The following is a 26,144-nucleotide window of genomic DNA, read 5'->3' as shown; positions in this document are numbered from 1 at the left end:
GATGGAAGAAGACCTAAATGATGAGCCCAGGTGACTGATGGGTTTCTCTGGTTCAAGGCATTCTGAAAGTGATGCTGCCGTCAACTAATAATTCTGGAGTCCAGATGGAGACATGAAGGAGCCATCCAATGAGGACACTGAAGAGGTGTTACAGAAGTTGGGGGAGAAGTACAGTGTCAGGATCTCACTTGTATCTTGGCTATTGTGGGCCTTATTTCTCTTTCTGGGCTAAGCTCCTTTGTGCATTATTCATTCATCCAGGAAACATTTATTGGACACCCATATTATGCTAGATCCTGTGCTAGGTGCCAGGGATATGGGTGACCAAGACATGATGGCCGAGTTTGCCATCAATGGGAAAAGTAAATTCTCTGGTGAAAATTATGAGAGGCCTGTAAGAAGCCATCTATGAAATCCCAGAGGTGGGCAGGGAGGACACTACAGGAATGATCTATATATAGGTTTTTGAGTGAATCTGACATAAATGAAACAAATGGAAAGATGACAGGAAAGTTGTCAAAAACAAGATCTTTACTTGAGATCTAATCAGCAATGTTTAATATCCTTGAAATACGGTTACTGGGAAAGAGGAGTTCACCTCACCAAACAAGCTGGGACGTCTTACTTTTAGTGAAGGGCTCAGAAGGCAATTTAAAATTTTTACTGATTGATTGATTTTTAGAAAGAGAGGAAGGGCCAGGCCGGAGGGGGCAGGGTGGGGAGAGAGAGAGGGAGAGAGAGAAACTTCAACTTGCTGTTCCACCCACTGGCTGCCTCCAGAATGTGCCCTGACCAAAGATTGACCTCGTAACCCTTATGCTGCCTCATCCAACTGAGCTATCCACTCGGGCCAGAAACAGGTCATTTTATTTTTTAAAAATATATTTTATTGACTTTTTTACAGAGAGGAAGGGAGAGGGATAGAGACTTAGAAACATCGATCAGCTGCCTGCTGCACACTTTCTACTGGGTATGTACTTGCAACCAAGGAACATGCCCTTGATCGGAATCGAACCTGGGACCCTTGAGTCCACAGACCGACGCTCTATCCACTGAGCCAAACCGGTCAGGGCGAAACAGGTCATTTTAAAGCAGCGTGGTACCTTTGGAGTACCAAGGAAAGGGTACATTTGGAATTAAAAACCAAGTGTCTGGAGACTATCCGCCTGCAATTAACTCCTAGTTCTCCCCTTCGTCATGAACAAACTAAAGACACTCACCCTGCCCATGCCTTTGTTTTGTCATCTGCAAAATGAGATCATAATGACTAGCATTTCTTGGGTACTTACTCTGTGCATTGCACCAAGGGCTTTACTTGTAGTATTTCATTTAATAATACCTGAGCAACTCAGGAACACAAGGACTTAATGAGATCACTTATGTAAAGCAGTGCTACCTCCATAAACTGGGGAGCTTTTATTGGTATTAGCCAACCAGAGGACAGAGCGGCACCATCCGGGAACAGTCTCTGGACTGGGCCTCACGTAGTGAGAAAAGAGGTGTTCCAGAACCGGGGAATGCCTTCACCAGTCCCAGGTGTGAGCCGGCGTGGTGTGTGCTGGGCACTGTACCGCTTCGTGGCTAAGAGAGCAGAATCTCAGGTGGGGCGGCTCCACGTAGCTGGGTGAGTGACCCTCGCACGTCTCTCAGCTTCGGAGTCTCAGCTCCACCGCTTGTTGAGGTCCAAGGCGGCCACTTGCAACTCAATCAATGCCAATGCCAGTTTCCCTTAGGCGTCTTCATTTTTCCTCAGAACCAGACAGGCAGTTAGGAGCGGGGGGAGAGGAGGCGACAATAATAGCAAACACATGCACGGCTTTCTAAGTGTCCCAGACATCCATCTGATGCTCAAACGTCACAGCAGTCTTCAAGGCAGGTCTTTTTTTTTTTTTTTTAATATATTTTATTGATTTTTTTACAGAGAGGAAGGGAGAGGAATGATGAGAAACATCGATCAGCTGCCTCCGCCACACCCACTACTGGGGATGTGCCCGCAACCAAGATACAGGCCCTGGACCGGAATCGAACCCGGGACCCTTGAGTCCGCAGGCCGACGCTCTATCCACTGAGCCAAACCGGTTTCGGCAAGGCAGGTCTTAATGTACCTTTTCCGGATGAGGAAATGGGGAACAGAGCGGCTAAGTCATGTATGAAGCGCTAACCAACGTTTCTGGTAAACGAAGAGAAAATTGTTAACCCTAGACAGCGAGCTACCAGCCAAAACGCCGCACTCTTGACCCCCCCCCCCCCCCCCAGGTTTTCCGGAGCCGCAGGGACGGGACCACGTGGAGGAAGTCCCGCCCCCAGCAGAGGAAGTCCCGCCTCCAGACGGCTGCTTCCGCCCCGGCTGTCCCGTCCACTCTGGTGGGGTCGCGTGGTCGGCATGGCGGCGCGAGGAGACTGCGGCGGGCAGCCGGCGGCCTGCGGGTACGACAGCTACCGCTCGCCGCTCGCCTCCCGCTACGCCAGCCCGGAGATGTGCTTCGTGTTTAGCGACAAGTACAAGTTCCGGACGTGGCGGCAGCTCTGGCTGTGGCTGGCGGAGGCCGAGCAGGTAACGGGCCGCGGGGCTGAGGGACCCCGCGCAGGGAGGCGGGCCCGCTCCGGCTCGTGCCGGGCTCGGCGCCCACGTGGGTCTAGCCGCCAGGGGACAGCTGCCCCTCTATTTTCGGCCGGGTGTTCCCTTTCGTGAGGAGCCGGGGCGCCGCCACCTGTTGCCTCACAGGCTGTTCGTCTCGGAGGGCTGGAGACGCGGCGGCGGCCAGTCTGTGATCGCAGGTCCGGAACCTGGGACGTTCCTGCAGGAGCGAATCCCGGAGCGCTCGCGGCGTGCTGTTGTGCCCGTTTCTTTCTTTCTTTTTTTTAAAATATATTTTATTGATTTTTTTACAGAGAGGAAGGGAGAGGGATAGAGAGCTAGAAACATCGATGAGAGAGAAACATCGACCAGCTGCCTCCTTGCACACCCCCCACCGGGGATGTGCCCGCAACCAATGTACATGCCCTTGACCGGAATCGAACCTGGGACCTTTCAGTCCCCAGGCCGATGCTCTATCCACTGAGCCAAACCGGTTTCGGCATGTGCTCGTTTCTTTACGTATCTTTTCTCATTTAACCCACAAAGCCCTTGCAAAGTAGCTGATGCTCTTCCCGCATTAGAGGGGAGAAAACCAATAACCAAAGGCGTTGTGTGCGCCGGGCCACCCAGCTGCTGGAACGGAACTGGGATGTGAGCCTGGCTGGGGTCAGTGCCGGGCCTGAGCGCTTGATTAGCAGCCACTTCGTCTTCCCCCGTGTCTCTAGGGACTGGGCTGTCACTGCAAAGTCCGTGTTTCCTAGGCCACTCTCCTCTTCACCAGTCCGCGTCTGGCCTCCGAGGAGGAGGCAAAGTAGAGGTTTATTAGACGGGACTTGTGGTTTGTTTGATAAGAACTGCATGTAGAGCTATTGGGGCAAAGGTTTCAGAAATAGCTCCAGAGGGGCCTTCCCAAAGGAGTGAAAGGAAACTGAAGGTGATACAGAGAGCTGTAAAGTTTCAGAGGAAAATGCCCCAGCAAGCAAGATGGCAGTGCCCTCTGAAATGGCACGCGTAAACACTGAAACAGTCCTGACTAGGTGACTAGGACGGTGGTACAGTGGAATTACCCCCAAGGAAATTTTCGTCTTAGCTTACCCCCTCCATATCACTGTGCTCAAGGAAATAAAGTGACATAGTAATGGCAGACATTTCTATAGGGCCTACTATGTGCTGGGCCCTCTTTAAGATTTTACGTATTAGCCGAAACCGGTTTGGCTCAGTGGATTGAGCGTCAGCCTGCGGACTGAAAGGTCCCAGGTTTGATTCCGGTCAAGGGCATGTACCTTGGTTGCGGGCACATCCCCAGTGGGGGGTGTGCAGGAGGCACCTGATCGATGTTTTTAACTCTCTAACCCTCTCCCTTCCTCTCTGTAAAAATCAATAAAATATATTTTAAAAAAGATTTTACATATTAATAGCTTATTAATCCTCAAAACAATCCATAAGGTTTTACCGGTGTTGGAGTGTAGGCAGAGAGGTTTCATAAACTGTTGGCTCAGGTAACAATAATGGGTAGTAAAAGAGGAAATGAATCGTGTCTTGTGGTTTATTATGTGCCAGCATGTACTTGACTTTCTATAGCCTTTGGTATTTTATTATACAGGTTAGGGTAGTGGAATTCCAAGACTTTGCAGGGTCATCATGGCTAGTCAATGGCTTCAAGCTGGAATTGAACTGTAGAGTTGTCTGAATGTGTTCTTTCCTCTGCCCAGTCTGCATATTGCCTGAAATGCATACACTTTTGATATGATCCCCTAAACTTAGTTTACCTATTAGTTAGGGTGTCAAAATTAGCATAAGTTACATAATTTAGTAGTGAAGGGGGGGAAATGAGGACTGAGAGATTAAGAGTGTAGAAAATGAGGAATCTGGATTGAACTTTGAGAAGATACATTGCTTGCGGGTAGGAAGCAGTTTGGTCATGCTGCCCCCTGCTGCTTTGCTCTGGGAGGAGCCCTGAAATGGCATAGGTCCCCCTAAGATTCAAGGCAGAGCACTTGCAATGTGGCTAGTGTGACTGAGGAACTGAATTTGTACTTTTTAATTTTAATCAGTTTAAATGTAAATAGTCTCATCTGAACACTAGTTACCATCTTGGACAGAGAGTTCTAAGATGCAAGATCCTCCCCAGAACCAAGGCTTGGGAGTTTCAAATGAGGTTTGAATAAATTTCACCAATGTACACATTCAGGGTTCTGAGCTGCCTGGGCAGCCAACTGTTTTTTGCCAGCATGATTTTTCCAGTGATGGATGAATGCAAGATGTTGTTGTGTAGCCCTAGCCGGTTTGGCTCAGTGGATAGAGTGTCAGCCTGCGGACTGAAGGGTCCTGGGTTCGATTCCGGTCAAGGGCACATGGCTGGATTGCGGGCTCGATCCCCAGTAGGGGGCTTGCAGGAGGCAGCCAATCAATGATTCTCATCATTGATGTTTCTATCTCTCCCTTTCCCTTCCAATCTGAAATCAATAAAAATATTAAGAAGAAAAATATGTTGGTGTGTTTATTTTTTAATCAATATCTTTTGGAATTGCTTTTGGTTGCACTGAATTTCTGTAGCTAATTTGTTGGGAAAACAACTTACAGCATTCATAATTTTGCTTTCTCTGAATAAATCCATCTGGGTCAAATGTAAAGCTGTGGCTTGGATCCCACAATTTGGGCACTTACATGCCAGGCACTAAGGAGTAAGCAATAAATATGACAACATTGCTCATGGAGTATATATTCTAATGATTAGGATGGACATCTTTAAAAATGTCGTGATGAGTGCTCTAAGTAAAACCAGGCTAAGGGATAGAGAGACACAGAACGATGTGTCACATTGAGTCAGGAAAGAGATCTCTCTGAAGAGGTGACATTTGAGCCCAGAAACCAAAATATATGAGGGAATGAGCAGAGATATAGGGCCAGAGGGAACAACTATCAGAATTACATTGTTGTATATATTGGATTCATTGAGAAAGTCATCCCCTCCTAACCATGTACTTTGAGGTACACCAAATTTTAAGAATTGGGAGATAGAGCATAAATGATAGCATGAACCAATTTTTTTTCCCTCAGTGTTACTTCAGTTCAAATAATTGTGACACCTGAAGTTATGTTATTTTATCTTGTGTGTCCTGCAGACATTGGGTTTGCCTATCACAGATGAACAAATCCAGGAGATGAAATCAAACCTAGACAACATCGACTTCAAGATGGCAGCTGAGGAAGAGAAAAAATTACGACATGATGTGATGGCTCATGTGCACACGTTTGGCCACTGCTGTCCCAAAGCCGCCGGCATTATACATCTTGGGGCCACCTCCTGCTATGTTGGAGACAATACAGTAGGAACCCGTGTTGTTTTGTATCCACTTAGGACTCAGTCATCATTATTTATAATGCATTTACAAATTGTATTTTACTTTATCCAATTTGAGAAAGTGATTCCATAGATCTTTAAGTTTTAGGGATAACTTAATGCTTAGGAATTTTCTGCTTTTGATACTCCTCCAATCTAAACTATAAGCCCCTACTCACCTCCATAGACTAAGACCTGCAGATACTGCTTACCCATTGGCATGCTGGGCGTAAACCAAGGTCTTAGCATTTTCGTGGCCAAGGTAATTTTCCAAAGGGATTTTTCTTTCCCAAGTCCATTACAATTCCTTACCGTGACATCAGAAAAGAAAAAAGGGTTGCATTATAATTCTTAAACAAAACCTTTAATTAGAAAAAGCATCAGCATATATTTTCCTAAGAGTTTACTAGGTGCCTGGCACTATTCAGAGCACTTTATGTATATCCTAGAGGCCCGATGCACGAAATTTGTGCAAGGGGCTCAGCCCTTGCAGCCCCGGCTTCGTCCAAAAGGTCGTTCTGCTGTTCTGTCTAATTAGCAATTATCTCTTTATTATATAGGATTCATTTATTCTTCATGACAGTCATAAGAGTTAGATGCTATTATCTTCATTTTAAAACAGCTTTATTGAGGTATAGTTTACATACCATAAATTTACCCATTTTAAATATACAGTTCAATGAGTTTTAGTAAATTTGTACAATTGTTAGCCTTCATCACACTCCAGTTTCAGAGTACATCCCTCACCCCAAGAAGTTCTCTCGTGTCTGTCTGCAGTCAGCCCTCACTCCTGCTTCCAGACCCATACTATCACTGGCCTGCTTTCTTTCTGTATAGTTTTGCCTTTCCTAGAAATTTCATATAAATGGAATCATAATATGTAATCTTTGGAATCTGGCTTTCTCATCTCCATCTCTACAGCTCAGGAAACTTAAAGAGAGGTTACATAGCTGAAAATGGTACAAGACCCCGTAGAATGGCTCGAAAGCTGTGCTTTTAATCCTAGTGCACCAGTGGGAACAGAAGTTACATTCCAGATACACTTCCAATTCAAAAGCAAGCCACCAAATTTTAAGTTGCCCCAAATACTTTATTAGTCTTAAATGGTACATAATTGAAGGCACCTGTGTGTAATTAGTGAGTCAACAGAAGAAGAACAATCCTGTCACTTCAAATGCACTTTTTAAAAGTGCCCAATATGTAGTTGGGCTCAACAATTACTGTCTTGTGTAAGTATGTTTCAGAGTTGTCTGAAATACATCTCTTATCTCCCTCAAAAACAGCTTTAATTTCCTAAACCTTGATGTTCTGGTTCATGTCTTTGTCTGTTAGCAAAGATAGACATGATAAAAAGGAGAGGAAACTAATGGAATGGGCCCTGTGGAAGCTTCTCGAGACTCAAGCACTCTGTGGGGAAGTACAGACCTTGTTGACCTGGGCATCTTCACAGTATTCAGGAGTTACTCCTTAAGTATTTTCCGATCATTTTAGATACCACATATTGGGCTTTATGAGTATAAAGGTTTTGTTCCTTACCGATTCCAGTAGTTCCACTCTCTAAGTTGGTGTGCTTTTAAAGCAGTAATCAGAAAACGACATCCATTAGCATCTTCTGGTTTGCACAATAGGTTGCTAATAGTGAGGTAGATGACTAGCTGAGAAACCCAGTTATGATGGCCAGAAAATGTTATGTAATAATGTTTGGGCAAAGCTGTTTAATATAAAACCATTGCATTTTCCTTTGCAGGACCTGATTATTCTTAGAAATGCATTTGACCTGCTTTTGCCAAAGGTGAGTTGACAGAAATTTCCTACCAGCCCTGGATTCCCTGTGATAGGGGATGGGCACCACTTACGAGTAAATCAATACAATAGTCATCTAAATAAATGCTCATTTATTCAGGTGAATGATCCTACATCTAATTTCTAGTCAATTCACTTTTCAAATGTTCATTGCTATGAACTCTTTAAGGCACTTGAGGATACAAACATGAAAAGATGCCTGTGCCTTCCATGAGCTGGAGGTCTAATTCTGTATTAACTTGTGTAAAAGTTTAGTTCCTGATTATGTAATGAGCTCAACCTGAATTCACCCTCTTTCTACCACATGGTCTTTCTTATAGCTTGCCAGAGTGATCTCTCGGCTTGCTGACTTTGCTAAGGAACGAGCTGATCTTCCCACCTTAGGTTTCACACATTTCCAGTAAGTGATATGATTACATCTTGGGAATGGGGCTTGTTTATGTGCACCTGGCTTTCATTTAGTTTTCAGTTCTTCTGCAGGGAAATCTTGAGGTGAATAATCTCAAAACATAGCGTAAGCAGATACCTGATACCTACCCTCCATGCTGTACTGGAGAGAGAGTAAATGCAATAGTTCATTTGGGAAGCATTGGGAAGTACGTATCAGGAGCCTTAGAAAGTATTCATGCCCCTTGATTTAATACTTCTATTCTAGGGAATCTAGACCAAAGAAGTAATCCAAATTATGGGGAAAGTTTTATGTACAAAGATCTTTGTTAAAATACTAGAGGCTCGGTGCATGAAATTCGTGCACTGGGGGAGGGGGTGTCCCTCAGCCCAGCCTGCACTTTCTCCAATCTGGGACATCCCCCTCAAAATCTGGGACTGCTGGCTCCCAACAGCTCGCCTGCCTGATTGCCCCTAATTGCTTCTGCCTGCCGGCCTGATCACCCCCTAATCACTCCCCTGCCAGTCTGATCGACGCCTAACTGCTCCTGTGCTGACCTGATGGCCCCCAACTGCCCTCCCCTGCTGGCCCGATCGCCCCCATCTGCCCTCCCCTGCCAGCCTGGTCGCCCCCAACTGCCCTCCCCTGCTGGCCTGGTCGCCCCTAACTGCCCTCCCCGGCTGGCTGATCACCCACAACTGCCCTCCCCTGCCGGCCATCTTGTGATCACATGGGGGCGGCCATATTGTGTGAGGGTGTGATGGTCAATTTGCATATTACTTTTTATTATATAGGATTATTTATAATAGGAAACAATCTGAATGTCCCACAATAAGGGGATAATTAAATAAGCTCTATTGTATATCCACAGGTTAGAATAATATGCAGCCATTAAAATTATGCAGGTAAGACTAATACAGAAACATGCTTAGGTTAATGTTAGGGATAAAGACAGTATATAAATAGCACAAAAATTGGAAGAAATTATACCAAACTATAAATATTGATTGCTATGGTTTAGGAGATAGTAGGGTAATTAATCTTTTTCTCTTAATGCTTTTTTAATTTTTAAAATGCAAATATTTTTATGATTACTCCACAAAACCCTGTTTAAAAGCTGATTATGTGATTTTTGGAATGAGAGTAGCAGGTTTTGAGTGATGGTAGTTCAGAAGTGATGAATTAGCATGTGCCTTATGTTTTGATGGGGTATTGCTATGGTAACAAGATTGTCATCTCCTATATCATCAATTTAGGAAAGCCCAAGTTGAGTTTAATCTTCCTAAAAGTTAGGGCCTGTATTTATTGGTAGAAACCTGAAGAAATTGTCCATGTGAAGGAGGCAGTGCTCAGCGTCTGTGTGTTCCTCTCTGCTGCCTCCCTACACAGCTAGCATGACCTGTGTTGCAGCTTCTCTTCCTCTCCTGCATCTGTTGGAGATGCTCAGGGCCTGCAGGCATTCCAGTGTTCCGCTGGGGATAGCATGATGAGAGGTGTCTGCTGCCACAGTTAGCAGGCATTGGGAACTCAGAAAATGGTGTAGCTGTGTGGGCATCTCCTCGGTATGTGTCAGTCCCTGCAATGAAAAGAAACAACTGTATTGAGATATAGTTCACGTATTATAAAATTCATCCCTTTTAGTGTACAATTGAGTCGTTTTTAGTATATTTACAGTTATACAGTCATCACCAATATATAATTTCATAATATTTTCATCACCCCACAAAAAATCTGTATCTATTAGCAGTCACTCTCATTCCCCCACTCCATGGCCCCTGGCAACCATTATACAATATTCATCTCTTTTGTTTTTTTGTGTGTTTTTATTTTAGTTTTTTTAGTTTAGCACAATGTTTTCAGTGTCTACCTACATTTGTCCATTCATCAGTTGGTAGATATTTGGATCATTTCCATTTGTGGCTATTATGTAAAATGCTGCTGTGAACAGATCCATGCAAATTCATTTATTTATTTGCTTGTACCTGTAATCTGTTAGCAGGAGTGAGCAAAGAAAACTACTTAAGATTAATTTGGAGATGTATTATAGCATGTGGTCTGTCTGCTAGAGACATTCCTGTTGGTGTTTCTTGATTTCTCCAGCTATCAGTGTCATCAGCCTAATAGAGAAATTCCATCTGGAATGGGCTAGTAGGACTCCTGCATTATTGCAGTTTATTCATAATGTTTTATGTTCAGAAACAGACCTGTAGTGGATTGGTTTAGACTTCAGACTACATACAAAGTCATTAGCTGTTATGTTCGAGTCCTTTGGTTATGTGTGATTTGGGGATCTCCACAGTATGGCTGTTCCTTATAAAGTCTTGACTCCTTACAACAGTGATTTCAACCTTTCTAATGCCGCGACCCTTTAATACAGTTCCTCATGTTGTGGTGACCCCAACCATAAAATTATTTTCGTTGCTACTTTGTAACTGTAGTTTTGCTACTGTTAATGAATCGTAATGTAAATATCTGTGTTTTCCAATGGTTTTAGGCGACCCTGCTAGCGACGCACAGGTTGAGAACCGCTGCTGTAGAGCCTAAGACCATCAGAACAGTAGCAAAACTAGTTACGAAGTAGCAACGAAAATAATTTTATGGTTGGGGGTCACCACAACATGAGGAACTGTATTAAAGGGTCGCGGCATTAGAAAGGTTGAGAACCACTGCCTTACAAGGAAAGGCCTTCCTTGATTGCCCATCTAGAGTAGCATTCTCCATTGTCCTCATTTTCTTTTTTCGTATTTTGCACAACAAATCAACAGTTATCTTGTTTATTTGTTTACACTACAGTGTGCACTCCATTGGACAGGGTGCCTGTTTTGTTTGTTGTTTTATTTCCAAAATCAAGAAAACATTAGATACTTGGCAAATGGTTTTTACATGAGTGTATGTATATTTCTTACCAAAGTCTGGGGATAAACAAAACAGACATTGTCTCTGCCCTTACATTTCCTCTTGATGATGAAGAGACAACTGTGTTGGGAGCCCTTTAGCTTTATAATCTTTGGATATTTATAAGTGGCATAGAATCTCCTTAACTATTATTTGTTTAAAGTTTTTAGCTCCAGTTTTGTCCATACGCGTTTCTCCATCTCTTACTTTAATTCTTCCCAGGGGTAACAGTGATGACTAGAGGAAGCAAGGAAGCTGTTATGAAAGTCAGTTCCTGGTTTGGAACTTCCCTGTGTTCTCTTTGGGTTGCCTTCAGGCCTGCTCAGCTGACCACAGTTGGGAAACGTTGCTGTCTTTGGATTCAAGATCTTTGCATGGATCTTGAGAATTTGAAGCGTGTCCGAGATGACCTGCGCTTCCGAGGAGTGAAAGGCACCACTGGCACTCAGGCCAGCTTCCTGCAGCTCTTCGAGGGAGATGACCAGAAGGTACTCTGAAAGCGACCTGGGGACACAGAAACTCGGTGGTGGAGCCGTAGGGGATTGATCTCGGGATGCGTGGAATCTGGACTGGAAGGGGTCCGGGGAGCGCAACCTGAGCAGGATGAGATATTCTCATCCTAGACACGCCTGGATTACTATAGGGATGTCTTTTCTTTCCAAGGTAGAGCAGCTTGACAAGTTGGTGACAGAAAAGGCAGGATTTAAGAGGTAGGTAAATGGGAAAAGTGTTTGTCTCCCTATTAAATGATGAACGGCCTGTGTTCACTGTATCTGTAGATTTGACCCTAACTTTTTTGGCTTTTTCTTTCCACCCATTGCCTCTCATCGCTTGTCTGGGATTTGTTTTCCTATAGCCTGGATTCTGTTTTCTTACAATCTGTAAAGAAAAAGGAAACTTTTACTTCGGAGGTTTTTAGAATAATAGCCTTACACATGTTGCTGTTTTTGTTTATTTACTGAGGCCTCCAATGCATTAGTTAAACCTGGCCATTTCCATCGAGGGCCACCAGGCTCCACTGTGGCTCCTTCCAGGCACATCCATCAGCTGCAGGAGGACACAACAGGCACATGGACTGTATTTCCTTCTTGAGTCAGGGGCTGACTGGGTATTAGTAAAAAGGGTGGAAGAACAGTTTGTTCCGGGAACTAGTTATCAGTGAAGTCCTCTGGGCCGAATGTGACTTAGTATACCAGTGAGACCAAGCTTTCACTTAGGGTCTGTTTTTGTTTATTTGTTTGACACAGTCACATTTTGAAATATTTCCACTTAAGGCTCTTTTCTATTTATTTCTAGAGCTTTCATCATCACAGGACAGACCTATACACGAAAAGTGGATATTGAGGTGCTGTCTGTGCTGGCTAGCTTGGGGGCTTCAGTGCACAAGGTGAGTGGTGGTAGCTGGTGGGGTGGGATTAGAGCGTTGGACACCACAGACAGACCAGTCAGCCTCAGACTTTTACTTACTGCGCTCAAGCGATGTCAGGTTTCATTTTTAACAATATGGGGCCCATAAACGAAGCCTCTTAAGGTGTGTCAAAGGGAAGGACTAGTTGTGGTGTTCTCATTAAAGTTCATCTTGCCATTGTCTTTCCACAATATCTTACGCAATGTTTCACAAAAACATTCCCATGCTCCCTGAGCTTGTCTTCCCAGCTCTTCGGGGGTCAAGAGAAGTCTGAGTACGTTTCTCTCCACGCGCTCTTAGGGAGGACATGCTAATGAAGGAGATGAGCTCTTTAGACTCAGCAGTAGCACACTTAGAGAGCAGTCCCCTTCAGAAGTCTAGTCCCTGCATTCCTGTATTCAAGAGTGTGGGGTGATGCCTCCACCCCTGCTTTTCCTCAGATCTGCACCGACATACGACTCCTGGCAAACCTCAAGGAGATGGAGGAACCCTTTGAAAAACAACAGATTGGTGAGTGTGTGTGAAGACTGGCACACCGCAGAGGTGCTGCTGGCTTGCGGGCGTGTGTTAATGGCTCACCCACCAGCATGCTCAGGCTCTCACTCCTCTGAAGTCTTTCTGTTTCTGCTTCTTGTCCTTGTACGTGGGCAGGCTCCAGTGCGATGCCGTACAAGCGGAACCCGATGCGCTCAGAGCGGTGCTGCAGCCTTGCCCGTCACCTCATGACCCTGATCATGGACCCGCTGCAGACGGCATCTGTGCAATGGTTTGAACGCACGCTGGATGATAGTGCCAATCGGTCAGTGGAGTGGGGATGTCACAGAAGCATGTTTGAGTATCTCTGCATTTTCTCATTGTCCCCAAGGAGCCTGGAGTCTTGCAGGGAGGCAAGAATATAGAAAACGGTGTGATAAGTGTTAGGATCAAAGTGTGTACAAGGTACTCTGTGAGGAGTCAGGGAAAGCTTCTCAGGAGGTGATGCTTAAGACTAAGAAATAAATAGACATTTTTAAAAGACATTTAAGGCAAGATCGGGACCATGTATAAAAGCCCAAAGACAGAAGAAGAAAATTTTACGGAGTAAACTGAGTTACTAATAGGTAGCACTGGGGAATGAAGTCTATATGTGGCAAGAGATGAGGTGGGACGATAGGGATTGTAGCCAGTTGATGAAGGGCGTTATAGGCCCTGATAAGGAGTTTAGATAATGTTCTGAAGGCAGGTAGATGTCAGCTGTGGTGCCTGGCACAATGACATGTTAATGAGGTGGGTCAGAAGTAATTTCAACATGTATGTGGTTTTCTACTGTATGTGTGTATGTACTTATTTAAAGCAGATTCACATTACACTGGTTTGCTTGCATTGTACTGGGATTTCTTGAGTAGAGGATACATAGTTAAAGCTAGCTTTTTGGGATATCTGTGTAACCCAGGGTTTACCTATGGAAATATGACATATGTACTCATTCAGAAATTAGCCATTGAATACTTTTAGCAGGGTGTGACCTAGTGAGATATGCCCACTAAAACACCCTGCAACAATTAGGACATTCAGTTATAAGGGGACATTAATCTAGTCAGAACAAGTTAGGAGGCTATTTTATTTTTTAAAAATTTTTTATTGATTTCAGAGCGGGAGGGAAAGAAAGATAGAAACATCAGTGATGAGAGAGAAGCATCAGTTGGCTGCCTCCTGCAAGCCCTACACTGGGGATCTAGCCAACAACCTGGGCATGTGCCCCAACTGGGAGTTGAACCGTGACTTCCTGGTTCATAGGTTGAAGCTCAACCACTGAGCCATGCTGTCCGGGCTAGGAGGCTATTTTAAAAATCCAAATCCACACTGGCACAGTGGCCACGTGGAAGGAGAGGAAGGATGTAGACATAAAACAGTGGCAGATGAGCCTGGGCCAGCCTTGGTGGTTGACTAGAGTGACAAGGTGGTTGCCTTGGTGATGGTATGCTAGTGCCATTTACTGAGCCAGAAGCCACAGGGAGAGGGAGAGCAGTTTTGAGAAGGTGAGCAGGAGGCAATGGAAAGGTGGCTGAATTCAGTTTGGGGTTTGAGATACCAATGGATCAACCAGGTGGAGCTCTTTGAGTATATGGTCTGGCGCTTGGGCAGGTGGTCTAGACAAGAGGCGATAGATTTGAGGGTCGTCAGGATATTGAGGTAGTTGAAGTCAGAGAATGAAGGAAATTGTCCAAATAGCACATATGACATGAGAAGTCAATAGGACTGCTTGGGACGCACCCTACATTTCACTGAAATTGTTATTAGTTTAAAGAGATAACTGAATTGGCTGTTTGTTTTCTAGACGTATCTGTTTGGCCGAAGCATTTCTCACTGCAGATACTATATTGAATACATTGCAGAACGTTTCTGAAGGACTGGTGGTGTACCCCAAAGTAAGAGGCCTCAATTAAAAAGCAAAACATTAGGGAGGGGTTAGCGGGTGGGAAGGGGAGTGTAACCTCTTCCTGCTCTGGAGTGGGTATGTTGGGGGAGCTGTGGTGTGATCCAGTAGTTCTTCCCAACAGGAGCTCCTTCTTCAGGTTTTGACATGAAATCTAGGGAACAAACATGTGGAATTTATAGACATGTTTCTAGAAAATGGGGCAAAGTACTTTGAATTGGCTTAAACAGTCTACCAGCAAGAATCATCAGGTCTGGTGTGACTAGCAGAGTAGACTGTCCCTTAGCATATTTGTTAATCCTCACCGAAGGATATTTATTCCATTGATTTTTAGAGAGAATGGGGAAGCGGGGTGGGGTGGGGTGGGGAGAGAAAAAGAGAAGCATCGATGTGAGAGACACACATCGATTGGTTGCCTCCCACATGCGCCCCAACTGGGACTGGGGATCAAACCTGCAATTCAGGTACGTGCCCTTGACCGGGAATCGAATCTGTGACCCTTCAGTACATGGGCCGACGCTTTAACCACTTCACCACACCAGCCAGGGTCTCCCTTTTCCTATTTTTTTGTTTTGTTTTTGTTTTTACTTTTTAACTGTTATTTTCATAAAGTAACATTTTTTCTCAAAAACAACATTCAAGCTTCATGTAGAAAACATTCTCAGTGTGGCCTCTTCTTTACATCCTTGGTTGTAAGGGTTCTTTCTCTCCAGCTGGTCTTCAGTTGGTTATTCGGGATGATTTTTCTATATCTTAGTTGTAATTCCAGTTTGGTCGAGGGAGAGTGTCAGTGTGGCTTCCATGTAATCCGCCGCCATCTTGGAACCCCCTTTGCCTGTTTTTAAGCACCTGAGGCAGATGGGTTCATTTCCGTCAGGTACTTGGCTCTTGCAATGGCGCTGAAATTTAACAGTTGAGGTTTTAGGAATTGTTTTCAGTGAAGCAACTTTTAAAAGTTTACTTAATATTATTTTTAATCAATTTTTTTTTTTAAAATCAAAGAAATATCTGGATTACTAAGAAAAATTAAGCCCTGGCCTGGTAGCTCAGCTGGTTAGAGTGTCGTTCTGATACACTAAGGTTGCGGGTTCGATCTCTGGTCAGGCCAACCAATGAATGCATAAATAAGTGGAACAACAAAATCAGTGTTTCTCTTCCCCCCAGAATCAATAAAAAAAAATTTTAAAGAAAAATTAAACATATGGTGTAGATTTAATTCATAACCCTGATACGCATTTTGCTGGTCATAGTTGATATCTTACTGTGTCTATGACTTCGCAACTTTGAGGCCTTTCATTCATTCTTCTAGGTAATTGAGCGGCGCATTCGGCAAGAGCTGCCTTTCATGGCCACAGAGAACATCATCATGGCCATGGTGAAAGCCGGGGGTAACCGCCAGGTTTGTAACTCCTTGTGCTCCTGGGTAAATTGAGTGCACCTTTAGTCCTGAAGAGGAGTGGATGAAGGAAGGCGTTTCTGTCATTACCTTCAGTCACGGTATTGGTACAAAACAATGACCATATTCTGTTGTAAAATAAGCTTATTCTGGAGGGTGATTGTGTAGACTCAGTTTATTAAAAGTGAATCAATCCCTTGTAGAAAAGGTCCACTCTTAGTGAAGGGCTGAGGTCTGAATTTCCAAAGGGAGTGATGGGAAGTAGGCAGGACACAGGCAGATGGTTCAGAGGCTTTAGAGGAGCCTGCCCTGTCCTAGGTTGTGGTTAGAATCACGATCTTGGTGGAGCCAGACTATAAGGGGAACCACCTCAGCCTGGAGGGCTTTGTACCAGCCAGAGACAGTATGACGTGAAGTGTCCGGGGACTTACCAAGGCATTCAGGTGCCCTGTTCGTAGTGAACCAACAAGGCCTCACTGTCTTCCAGGATTGCCATGAGAAAATTAGAGTGCTCTCCCAGCAGGCAGCTGCTGTGGTCAAGCAGGAAGGAGGCGACAATGACCTCATAGAGCGAATCCTCGCTGATGCTTACTTCAGTCCCATTCACTCCCAGTTGGACCGTTTACTGGATCCTTCTTCTTTCACTGGGCGTGCATCCCAACAGGTAAGCCTCAAAGCACTTCAGTGCAGCTGCAGGCTTCCCAAATGCCATCTTTTTATACTGCTGGGCTGCGGGAATACGGGAAAGTTTCCAGTCTGTGTGTGTGTGTGTGTTGGGGGGGGGGGGGGGCGGGGGTGATGAAAATGGGGCCAGTTAGAATTCGAAGCAGGTTGCTGGCTAGACTGTAAAATTTTGGTTGTTTTGAGCTGCCTTAAGTATTTTCTGTGTGAATTTCTCTGAATTCTCCTTTGGTCTAGAGCAGTGGTCAGCAAACTCGTTAGTCAGCAGAGCCAAATATCAACAGTACAACGATTAAAATTTCTTTTGAGAGCCAAATTTTTTAAACTTAAACTTCTAAAGCCACTTCTTCAAAATAGACTTGCCCAGGCCGTGGAATTTTGTGGAAGAGCCACACTCAAGGGGCCAAAGAGCCGCATGTGGCTCGCGAGCCGCAGTTTGCCGACCACGGGTCTAGAGAATGTGGTATAATGGACAATGGTAGGGTTTTATCCCGTAGATATGAGTTCAGTCCTGATTTCTGGCATTTACTGACGAGATAAAAATACACATCTCATAAAGGGATGTGAGATTGAAAGGCCTAGCATGATGCTTGGTGCATAGTATGTATTCAGTAAGTGTTTGCCATATTTCCTCTTGGACTTTTGGGGACCACAAGAGTCGATTCAGAAGCATTTCTCAAGGGTTTAATTTGGGGGCTTTAAAGATGTGTAGATTCTCCAGGGAGCTCAAAACTTAGTGAAGACTTGTAAATAGTTCATTATAATACCAAGCAGTACATACAGGAATTGAGGGAAGCACATCTTCTGGGGGATCACAAAGGATGACATAACCCTAGAATAGTAGAAGGTGATGAAGACTGCTTGGACAGCATGACATCTGAGCTGAATCTTAGGGTCAAGTAAGAGTTAACCTGGGATCACCAGGCTGAGAGGATATGTCCAGCATTGGAGAGAGAAACCGCAGTCATCTGCTGGCATATCAAGTGCCCCAGAAGTAGTTATAGGATTTAAAGTTGAAGACAGGCAAGAGTTTATCATTTATATTCAAATCACTCTGGAGTTTTGGATTTGAAAGACTTAAACAGGAAGTAGGGAGGCCAACAAGGAGGCTGCTGCATGGGCCAAGCACTGGATGATGAGGGCTTTGAGCCAAGGCAGTGGCAGGTACAGGCAAGGGGAGAGATTTGAGGGCTCTTAGAAGGGTGAGCATAGCTGGTTGAATGAGGGGCGGGAAGAAGCAGTGATGATTTTAGCTTGGGTAACTGCGTGGAGAATGGTGAGACCCATTGAAAACCCGGCTTGGAAGGATAGCATATGTGGGCATGGTGGCTAAGCTGCCTGTATCTAGGGAGAGAATTCTGACAGGCAATTGAGAAAAATAGCTCATTGGTGGAGTAAATTCTTTATCAAATTAGGTCTCAGTGATATAAACTGACATTGAGAAAGTATTATCAAAACTTACATCTTAATGTGTTGTTTCATATTTGCTTTCCTTTTTGGCAGGTACGGAGATTCTTAGAAGAGGAGGTTTATCCCCTGTTAAAACCATATGAACATGTAATGAAGGTGAAAGCAGAATTATGTCTATAGAGTTGGAAGAGAATTAAACAAAAAGTCATTGTTGGCTGTGTTAACTTTAGTGCCTTATTTTACCTCAAAAATTGTTACCTTAAGTTAATATAGCACTTTTTTCTTTCTGTGGCACTTTCACATTTCTCAAGGTTTACAATGCAGAAGTAAATTGCCTTGTAGTTGGACTCTGGTTTTTTTTTTTTTTACAGCAAAACAGACTTACATAATAAATGTAGCTCACAGTTTGCCCTCTGTTCTTTCGAGGCGTATTTTCCCTCTAATCTAGTCCTTTTCACATGTTCACTTGATTTCCAGTTAGTAAGCAAGTTCCTGGTCCTCTCTTTTGAAGGTAAATTTGATCTGGGTCTAAGACACAAAGTAACCTGGATTCAGTGACTCAGTACGGTTGGATATCTTTATTTCAGCTACGTTTGGCTAAAATAAGTAATGACATTTGGAGATACAATAAATTCTCAATGAAACTGATTTGATCATCAGGCTTACTCAGCTCAGATTGTACCTGACCTTACTTCATCTTTTGATAAGACTTTTATATATCAAGTAAAAGCCAATAGGGAATATTGATTTCATCAAGGCCTTTGACAATCTTCAGTCCTGGTTACACAAACCGATAGTTTATTGAATTAGCTGTAGCTAAGGAAGATAGATTATAGATCTCCTCCACTGGAGGGAGGGCACTAGTGTTAGGTCACAGCTCTCTGTCACTAGCTGTGCTGATACATATTTTTTAAGCAAAGCTGGGAAGAAGAAAGCTGCTTTATCAGATTTGCAAATGACACAAAACTAGGAGAATTAACCAATACATTTATTTGATAAATAACTAAGATTTTATCTAACCTTAAATAGGCTGATATGTGGCCGAAACTAAGAAGAAAAAAATAAGATAAATGTGAATAAGTTAACCTTAGACTCAGTATAAACCAGAAAGGGTTGCCAGTGAGATGAGACCGTTTTAGGATGTGTTAATGGTATGTGTCCAGAAAACTCACCAGTCTTACTGTTCCACACTCATGGTATTATGTTCAGTTTTGGACAGCCAGTTTGAGGAACAGTTCATTGGAGAGCCAGCTTCCAAAGAAGACCTTGTCATGAGGGGTGAAGGAATGTTAGGGCTCTTCATCCTGTAAGAGAAAACTTAGTGCTTCCAATACGGTTGTGAGGAGGAAGAATGACTTAATTATCTGTTGTCCCAAGAGACACAACTGAGACCAGTATCCATTGTTGCGAGTCTGAGGCTGGTTTGGACCCAGACATTGGAGATGCTAAAAGTTAGTGATTCTCCCCCCACCCCACCCTTTCAGGTCAAACAGAAGACTCCCTAGTTGTCTAGTTGTCGGGAATGGGAATGTTTTGAGGGAGGAGAGGCTTAATTGCCTCCAATTGTATCTAATCATAGGTAGAAGTAAAGAGCTCAACTTATTGGAAAGAAAGGAGAATAAGGCAATCTTGAAAACCAAATTTTATAATACAGTTCTGTGTAGCAAGCATGGATGGTGTGGAGCCATATGACATTTCAACTCTTTTAGAAACAATTTGTTACTCCTCTCGTGCGGATGTTTAAATCGGGTCTGGCACAAGGAATTGAGTCACTGGGCTCTGATCAATCACTCTACTTCCTTCTCTAGTGTGGGCCACTTCAGAGGAAGCGCCTACCATCAGTGTATCTGTAATCAGAGGATTTCTATTACATAGACACACTGGGGATATCCGATACCGTGGAGTTTAGTTAATAGATTTCCTCAGAGGAAATAAGATCTTGACAGTCTTGTTCTGACAATTCTGTTGGATTTCTGAACTCGTGATTGGTGATCCTGGGCTATTTGAATGGGTACATTGGTTTGTTGTGTGTTTCTTCTTTCCTCTTCCATGCTCATTTTTATATATTTGTGATATACTCTTAAGTGCAATTTTGTTATCTTATTTTCCCATTTAGCACTTTAATTAAAGGCATTTGGGTGGGCTGATGTTTGATTGAGAAGAGAGAGCATTCATGCCTTCTCAAAATTAGGTTGAATTCAGTTAACCAGTGATGCAAACTAGGAGCTGAACCATCCAGAAACCAGGGTCTGGACAAACCCTAGGACAACTGGCTTCTGTTCAGCTGCATTCAGAGTCCTGGACACTTTACTGCCCCCTCCCCCCTGGCAGATGGTAGATTTAATTTAATAACAGGAGGGCCTGGTGACAAGTGGAAGCACAGGCTAGGTGCCTCCTGAATGGAGACATCCATCCTGGGTGGATGTGAGGTTCAGTGACTGCAGTGGCATAGCAGAGTCTGACAAAAGAAGGCGCTCTGAAAATGTCCTTTTCCTTTCTGAGCCCAGGAGCGTTCACCAACTTTCTTCTCTGTGGTCATTCGGGGAGCTGGCTGAAACTGGAGGGTGCTGCTGTTGGTTTGGTTTGCCTCCCATGGGAGAGTATATCCTGAACTAGAACCAAGTAGAGATTGGGGAATGAGTCAGAAATTAAATAGAAAAAAAGTAAAAAATTAAAGAAGTTGGAAAGCTACATAATGAAATATTAAGTGTGGTTTCTTGGCTAATGAGTTCAGGTGGTTTTCATTTTGTTTTTGTGTATTTTTTTAAGTTCTTAATGAAATTTTTATTTAAATAAACTTTAAATTTTAGAAGTTTGTATTTACAGAAAAATTGCAAAGATAGTACAAAGTTCCCATATACCCCATACTTGGTTTCCTCTATTATTAATATATTTGTATGGTACCAATGTCACAATTAATGAACTAATACTGATACATTATTAAAGTCCTTAGTGTTTAGCTCATGTCCTTTTTCTATTCCAAGATCCCATTTGGAAGAGAAATTACATTTTATCTGTAACATTTTAAATATTGGAATTCATATGTATTACTTAAGATATGTTCTTTATAAGAGATGTAGTCTAATGAACACAAAATCTAGCTCATACATTTAGCTAATTCTGAATGTAACTAGAAGTCAAAGCAGAATTTGGTTTTCCATTCTGGATCCGAGTGACCTTGTCCTTACCTTTTTAAATGATGTGTACAGTAAAGTTCTTAGAGGCCACATTTCTGGAAAAAATGGTATAAGTGGTGAGTGTGGCTATAAATTTGCCTTCATGAAAAGTCCAAGCTCAAGAAGAAATAGCTGGGTTTCTGGCCCAGCTTTCAAGATGTGCTCATCAGAAGACAAGATGATCTGCAGGTGACTACTTGGTCAAAAGGTTAAATGAGGAATGGGTGGGTGGATGAAAATAAGAGGCCCTGTGTATCTTATATAACAGGGCCCTTTAGCCTTAGAAAAGCGAGGTTTGACCTGCCCTTTCAGATTCTGACTTTGTACTTGGTTCTGCCAGTTCTCTTACATTCGTGGTGTTATTGGGCCTTCCTCTTCTATAGAGGGCCAGAAATTGTGGTTAGGCAACATCTCAGCCCAGGATAGCAAGGAAGGAGGGGTTTGAAGATATCTTTGGGAACTTCTGTAGACCCCTGTCCCTAATCCCCATAAGGGGTTTCGTAGGAAATAAGCTCATTTTGAATAGTGGTTTTAAGTGGTCACATGTGAGACGGCAGGAGATGAACCATGAAGGCCTCCTATCAGTTTCCATCCATGAGCGATCTAGCCTTTCACTGCTATGGCTCTAGGACATAAACATTTAAGACAATGGGAAGCAAACCTCTTCCGTGGTTTTAAACTTTAAAGGACAGCTGTCTTTAAAAGTTGTAAGAGTACAAGCCAAATTTGTTTAAAATACATAATGCGGAGCCCAGCTGTGTGGCTCAGTGTTTGTGTGTCAACCTATGAGCCAGGAAGTCACAGTTCAATTCCAGGTGAGGACACATGCCCAGGTTGTGGGCTTAATCCCCAGTGTGGGGCATGTAGAAGGCAGCCAATCGATGATTCTCATCATTGATATTTCTATTTTCCTCTCTGGAATCAATAAAAATGTATTTTAAAAATAAAGTAATCCAGAAATCCAAATAACATCTCAGAAGGATTCATACCACAGTTCCTTAAATTGCTCATTTCTTTCAAGGAATAAGTAGGAGGTAAAATAAAATAGAAAGCTTTATTTCTTAGTGATAACTTGGAAGAAATAAGTATTTACAAAATGATTTTTTTTGATGGAGGTTTCATACTTTAACAGGTATTTTTCAGCACCCGACTATGGACTAGGAATAGTGGTGAACAAGACAGTCTGCCTTCCTGGAGCTGTGGTTCCAGGGCAGGGAGCCGACCACAGAGTGATGAGTGGCTCCTCGATAATGGGACATACAGAATTCAGCCTCTGAACACGTAAAGTTCAGTAACCTCCACCGAGAAAAGGTGCTCCTGAGATGTAACTTCAACAAGAAATCCACACTGCAGGGTTTTAGCGGCTTGTAACTCACTCTTCATCATGAGGCAGATGCTTTTCCCACCTGCGCGGGAATTACTGGCTGAATTACTTCAGTACACCTAGCTCCCCACCCACCCTTCCCGTGGCATTAATTAACGGGGGCCTTGCCGTGGGTGCTGTCCTAGGAACTTAAGAATTCAGCATTTTTCTTTCTCCCTCTTGTCTAATGGAGGCCAAATGTGTATGTTGTATTCTTACACAGCATTTATAAATAAGTACGTTTTATAGAATTGGTAGCTAGTCTATCTCCTGTGGCCTTTGGACCTGCTGGGTATTAATCTCTGACAAATGTAAGTCCTTAGTTCCCTATTAAGTCTGTAGGGAAAATAGGCAAAGACAAAATGATAATGCTTTATTGCAAAAACCTAAGGGGCCTATGCTGAAACTAGCGTTAATCAGCCGTTGAGTTTTGACACAAGTTTACCTTACAATTAAATTTGTGTTTTTCTATAAAGATATATTTAAGAAATAATAGCCCTTGAAAGTTGTGATATGAGAGAAAAGGGATGTTACCACACCAAAAAGGCTGGAATTAATTGCTCTATGTCATTTAAAAAAAATTATTGGTTTTTTGAGATAGAGAGAGGAGGGAAGGGTGGGAAGAGAGGGGGAGGAGACATTGATTTATTGTTCTACTTATAATACATTATTGGTTGATTCTTATATGTGTCCTGACTAGGGATCAAACCTGCAACCTTGGTGTATCAGGAAGGCAATTCTTTTTTAAAGAGCAGAATTTGTAAGGGCTAGTGTAGTTGGGAAGAAAAAATGAACTTGGCCACAGAAACGGTTCAGATCCCGGCTCTGTCAGTGCTTCACATTCTTTTGGCCAACTCCTCTAAAATGCAAATGATAAAACTCACCGTGCTTTGCGTGTTGTGAATTGCATGGAAGTGCTTTGTAAAGTAAGCATGACACAGTAAGATGACGGAGACTGCCTTCCTGTGTTTTGTGGGCTTTGCCTATGGTTCCATTCATTTACCCTGGAACACCACTAGGAATCCATGCTTAGGTTAGTAAGCAGCCCTCAAATGAATCTCTTCGGAATAGGGTGAAATTTCTAGGAAACATTCCCATAATACCATTGTAGCTTTTGGTGACCTTTCTAAAATGTGGCAATCGCGTTGTTTTTCCAACCTAGAGTCTGATGTCAGCTAGGACCCGGATATCAGAGATGGGCTTGCCACCCTCTTGGATTATTAGTTTGTATTGTGCATTAACATTTTCTCAAATAGCATTTAGTTCTCAACCATAAGTTCACCTTCTCATTTTGTGGGTGAGCTCAATGTTAGCGTGGTTTAGTGACTCAAAGCAGGCCTCTGACTACTCCCACCGCATTGCGAATACCCGGAGCGTACATTTCTTGGGCATGACCTCAGCCAATTGTTCCAGTTTGGAGCTCCTTCCAAAGCGTGTGAACTGTGTAAGCGTTGGGTCAGGCTGGTCTTGTACTAGTTCGGTACACTCGTAAAGAAGGCTCTTAAATATTTAGAAAATGAGCATCAAGTAAGTGCCCCTCCTTCCCAGAGACCTGTCGCGTCTATCCCCCATCCTGACAGCTGGTTCACCCCATTTTGCCCAAAGTTCCTCGGGCTGCAGTGCAGACAGGAGGCCGGTGGACATCGCTAGGATAAAAATGGGCTTCGAAGGTTGTTCAGCTCTGAAAGGCGGCTCCAAAGCGGGGTTGGGGGCGTGTAAACCTCGCCGCTCACGCCCATCGGACCCGGAGGACTTCAGCCCCCAGCATGCCCCGCGGCCGCCCTGCTGGGTCCTGCGCGCGTGCGCAGTGGCGTCGCCGCCGCCGAGCGCTGACTGGATCCAAGGCGCGCAGCAGCGAGCCCGACCCGGGTCGGCACTGAGGTGGCGGGGACTCGCGGCGGCGAGGCAGCTGGACATCTCCTGTGAGGCAGGTGAGTGCGCAGGGAGAGGCCGACGGGGCCGGCTGGGTCTGCGGGGCCGAGGCCCACACATGCCCCTCGGGTTGGGACGCGGGGGCGGCTGCGGACGGGCGGAGGAGGGGAGATGCACCGCCCGGGCCGCCCCTCGCAGGTGCGACGCCTGATTTGGGGCCGGGGCGGGGGCGGTCAGGTGCGGGCTCTCGCGTCCGGGTGCGGGGCCTGCGGGGCGGGGACGATGCTCCGACCCGCGAGCCCCCGCGTCCCTGCTCGGAGCGGGGGCGGCCTCCGAAGGCGGGACCCCCCCCCACGTGGGTCCGCCTGGCCTCGCGGGAGGTGGGGGCCGCCGGCGTCCCCTGCCTCAGTGCCGGGGCGGAGTGGGGGGGGCCTCGAACCCGAATACGTACGTCCCTTCCCCTCCGGCAGCTGGGAGCAGGTTTACAGAAACCACCAAATGCGGCGGGGGGGGGGGGGGGTGTCTTTATTTTTATTTTTATTTTTTGAAAGAACCGCTGCCTGGAGCACACTCACAGCAGAAACTCCTCCTCAGGTGTAACTTGTGAACATGCTGGTCGGGGTCCCGACACACCAGGATGTTGTTTGTGTTTAACTTTGGGGAAATTGAGAATAAATTAGTCAGGATCGCCCGGTGTGACGAGGCCTGGAATTGGGAAATGCGTTCTCATACCTGGTCTAAGGACCCAGTGCTTCCTATTCGGGGGGACAGGTGGGGAGGCCCAAGTTTCTTTGCAGGTCCTTGTGCTGCTCGCCAGGCTGCGGTTCGGGCTGGCTCCGGTTTGGTTCTGGTGGGGTACTGAAGGTGTCCTGGAGGATTTACCCTTCTGTCTCCTTTTTTTGGTAAATTCAAGTTCCTAATCAGACTGAAAAGAACTGAATTTTCTATTTTGACTTGTTTACTTGTAGCTTTTGTGATTCTTTGTGGATACACATGTATTTCCTACTTCTTTTCTTCCTCATCTCTTCCAGTTCTCTCTGAACGCGGCACAACAGCTATACCTTCTTTGTTTTAAATCTGTGTTTCTCTTCTCCATGATCAGCTTGTAACTGACTCTAAATAAAGGCCAGTATCTTTCCTGTCCTTTGGTAATCCTTAGTGCCTGTAGCCTTTTCATCACGAATTGCCGCATTACCTGGCGTTAGTTCTCTTTCCCATCCCCCTTCTTAAGCATGGAGGTGTGTGATCTGGGAGAGGGGTGGTGGTGTTTCTGTTGATCAGATATAGGTAACAGGTGCGTGACCAGAGCATTAGCTTTAATTTAAAAGGCTGTGAACAAAAATTGTTTAAATATAAAAGGGCTTACTAACCTTATGAATTTGGGATCTTGTCAGGTTGACAGAAAAGTCCATCAA

The 26,144-nt window shown here is 44.4% G+C and overlaps 2 protein-coding genes across 2 annotated transcripts in view; both read left to right on the top strand.

Moving 5' to 3' along the window:
• Positions 1-2,348: 2,348 nt before the first annotated feature.
• ADSL (adenylosuccinate lyase) lies at positions 2,349-18,725 on the top strand. Its single transcript, XM_079774019.1, has 13 exons — positions 2,349-2,554; positions 5,704-5,907; positions 7,669-7,713; positions 8,045-8,124; positions 11,324-11,495; positions 11,671-11,717; positions 12,304-12,394; positions 12,856-12,925; positions 13,067-13,214; positions 14,733-14,823; positions 16,141-16,230; positions 16,715-16,891; positions 18,412-18,725. The coding sequence occupies exons 1-13, from the start codon at positions 2,384-2,386 to the stop codon at positions 18,496-18,498; spliced, it is 1,473 nt and encodes a 490-aa protein (XP_079630145.1). The 5' UTR covers positions 2,349-2,383; the 3' UTR covers positions 18,499-18,725.
• Positions 18,726-24,654: 5,929 nt separating this feature from the next.
• The window catches only part of SGSM3 (small G protein signaling modulator 3), a 37,029-nt gene continuing 35,539 nt past the window's right edge, over positions 24,655-26,144 (top strand). Inside the window, exon 1 of the mRNA XM_079774278.1 lies at positions 24,655-24,788. The gene's annotated coding sequence lies outside the window, so the exon portion shown is untranslated. The remainder of the gene's footprint in view (positions 24,789-26,144) is intronic.

Source organism: Cnephaeus nilssonii (assembly GCF_951640355.1).
Source record: "Cnephaeus nilssonii genome assembly, chromosome: 6".
NCBI lineage: Eukaryota > Metazoa > Chordata > Mammalia > Chiroptera > Vespertilionidae > Cnephaeus > Cnephaeus nilssonii.
Note: the sequence above shows the minus strand (reverse complement) of the source record. Positions and strands in the feature narration are given on the sequence as shown.

What these genes read in the sequence shown, in the direction of transcription:
- ADSL (XM_079774019.1), top strand. Translation starts at nt 2,384, where the DNA reads ATGGCGGCGCGAGGAGACTGCGGCGGGCAGCCGGCGGCCTGCGGGTAC. An exon ending in TTGACCTGCTTTTGCCAAAG is followed by an intron (nt 7,714 to 8,044) that starts GTGAGTTGACAG and finishes TCTTTCTTATAG; the next exon opens with CTTGCCAGAGTGATCTCTCG. An exon ending in AAGCCGGGGGTAACCGCCAG is followed by an intron (nt 16,231 to 16,714) that starts GTTTGTAACTCC and finishes ACTGTCTTCCAG; the next exon opens with GATTGCCATGAGAAAATTAG.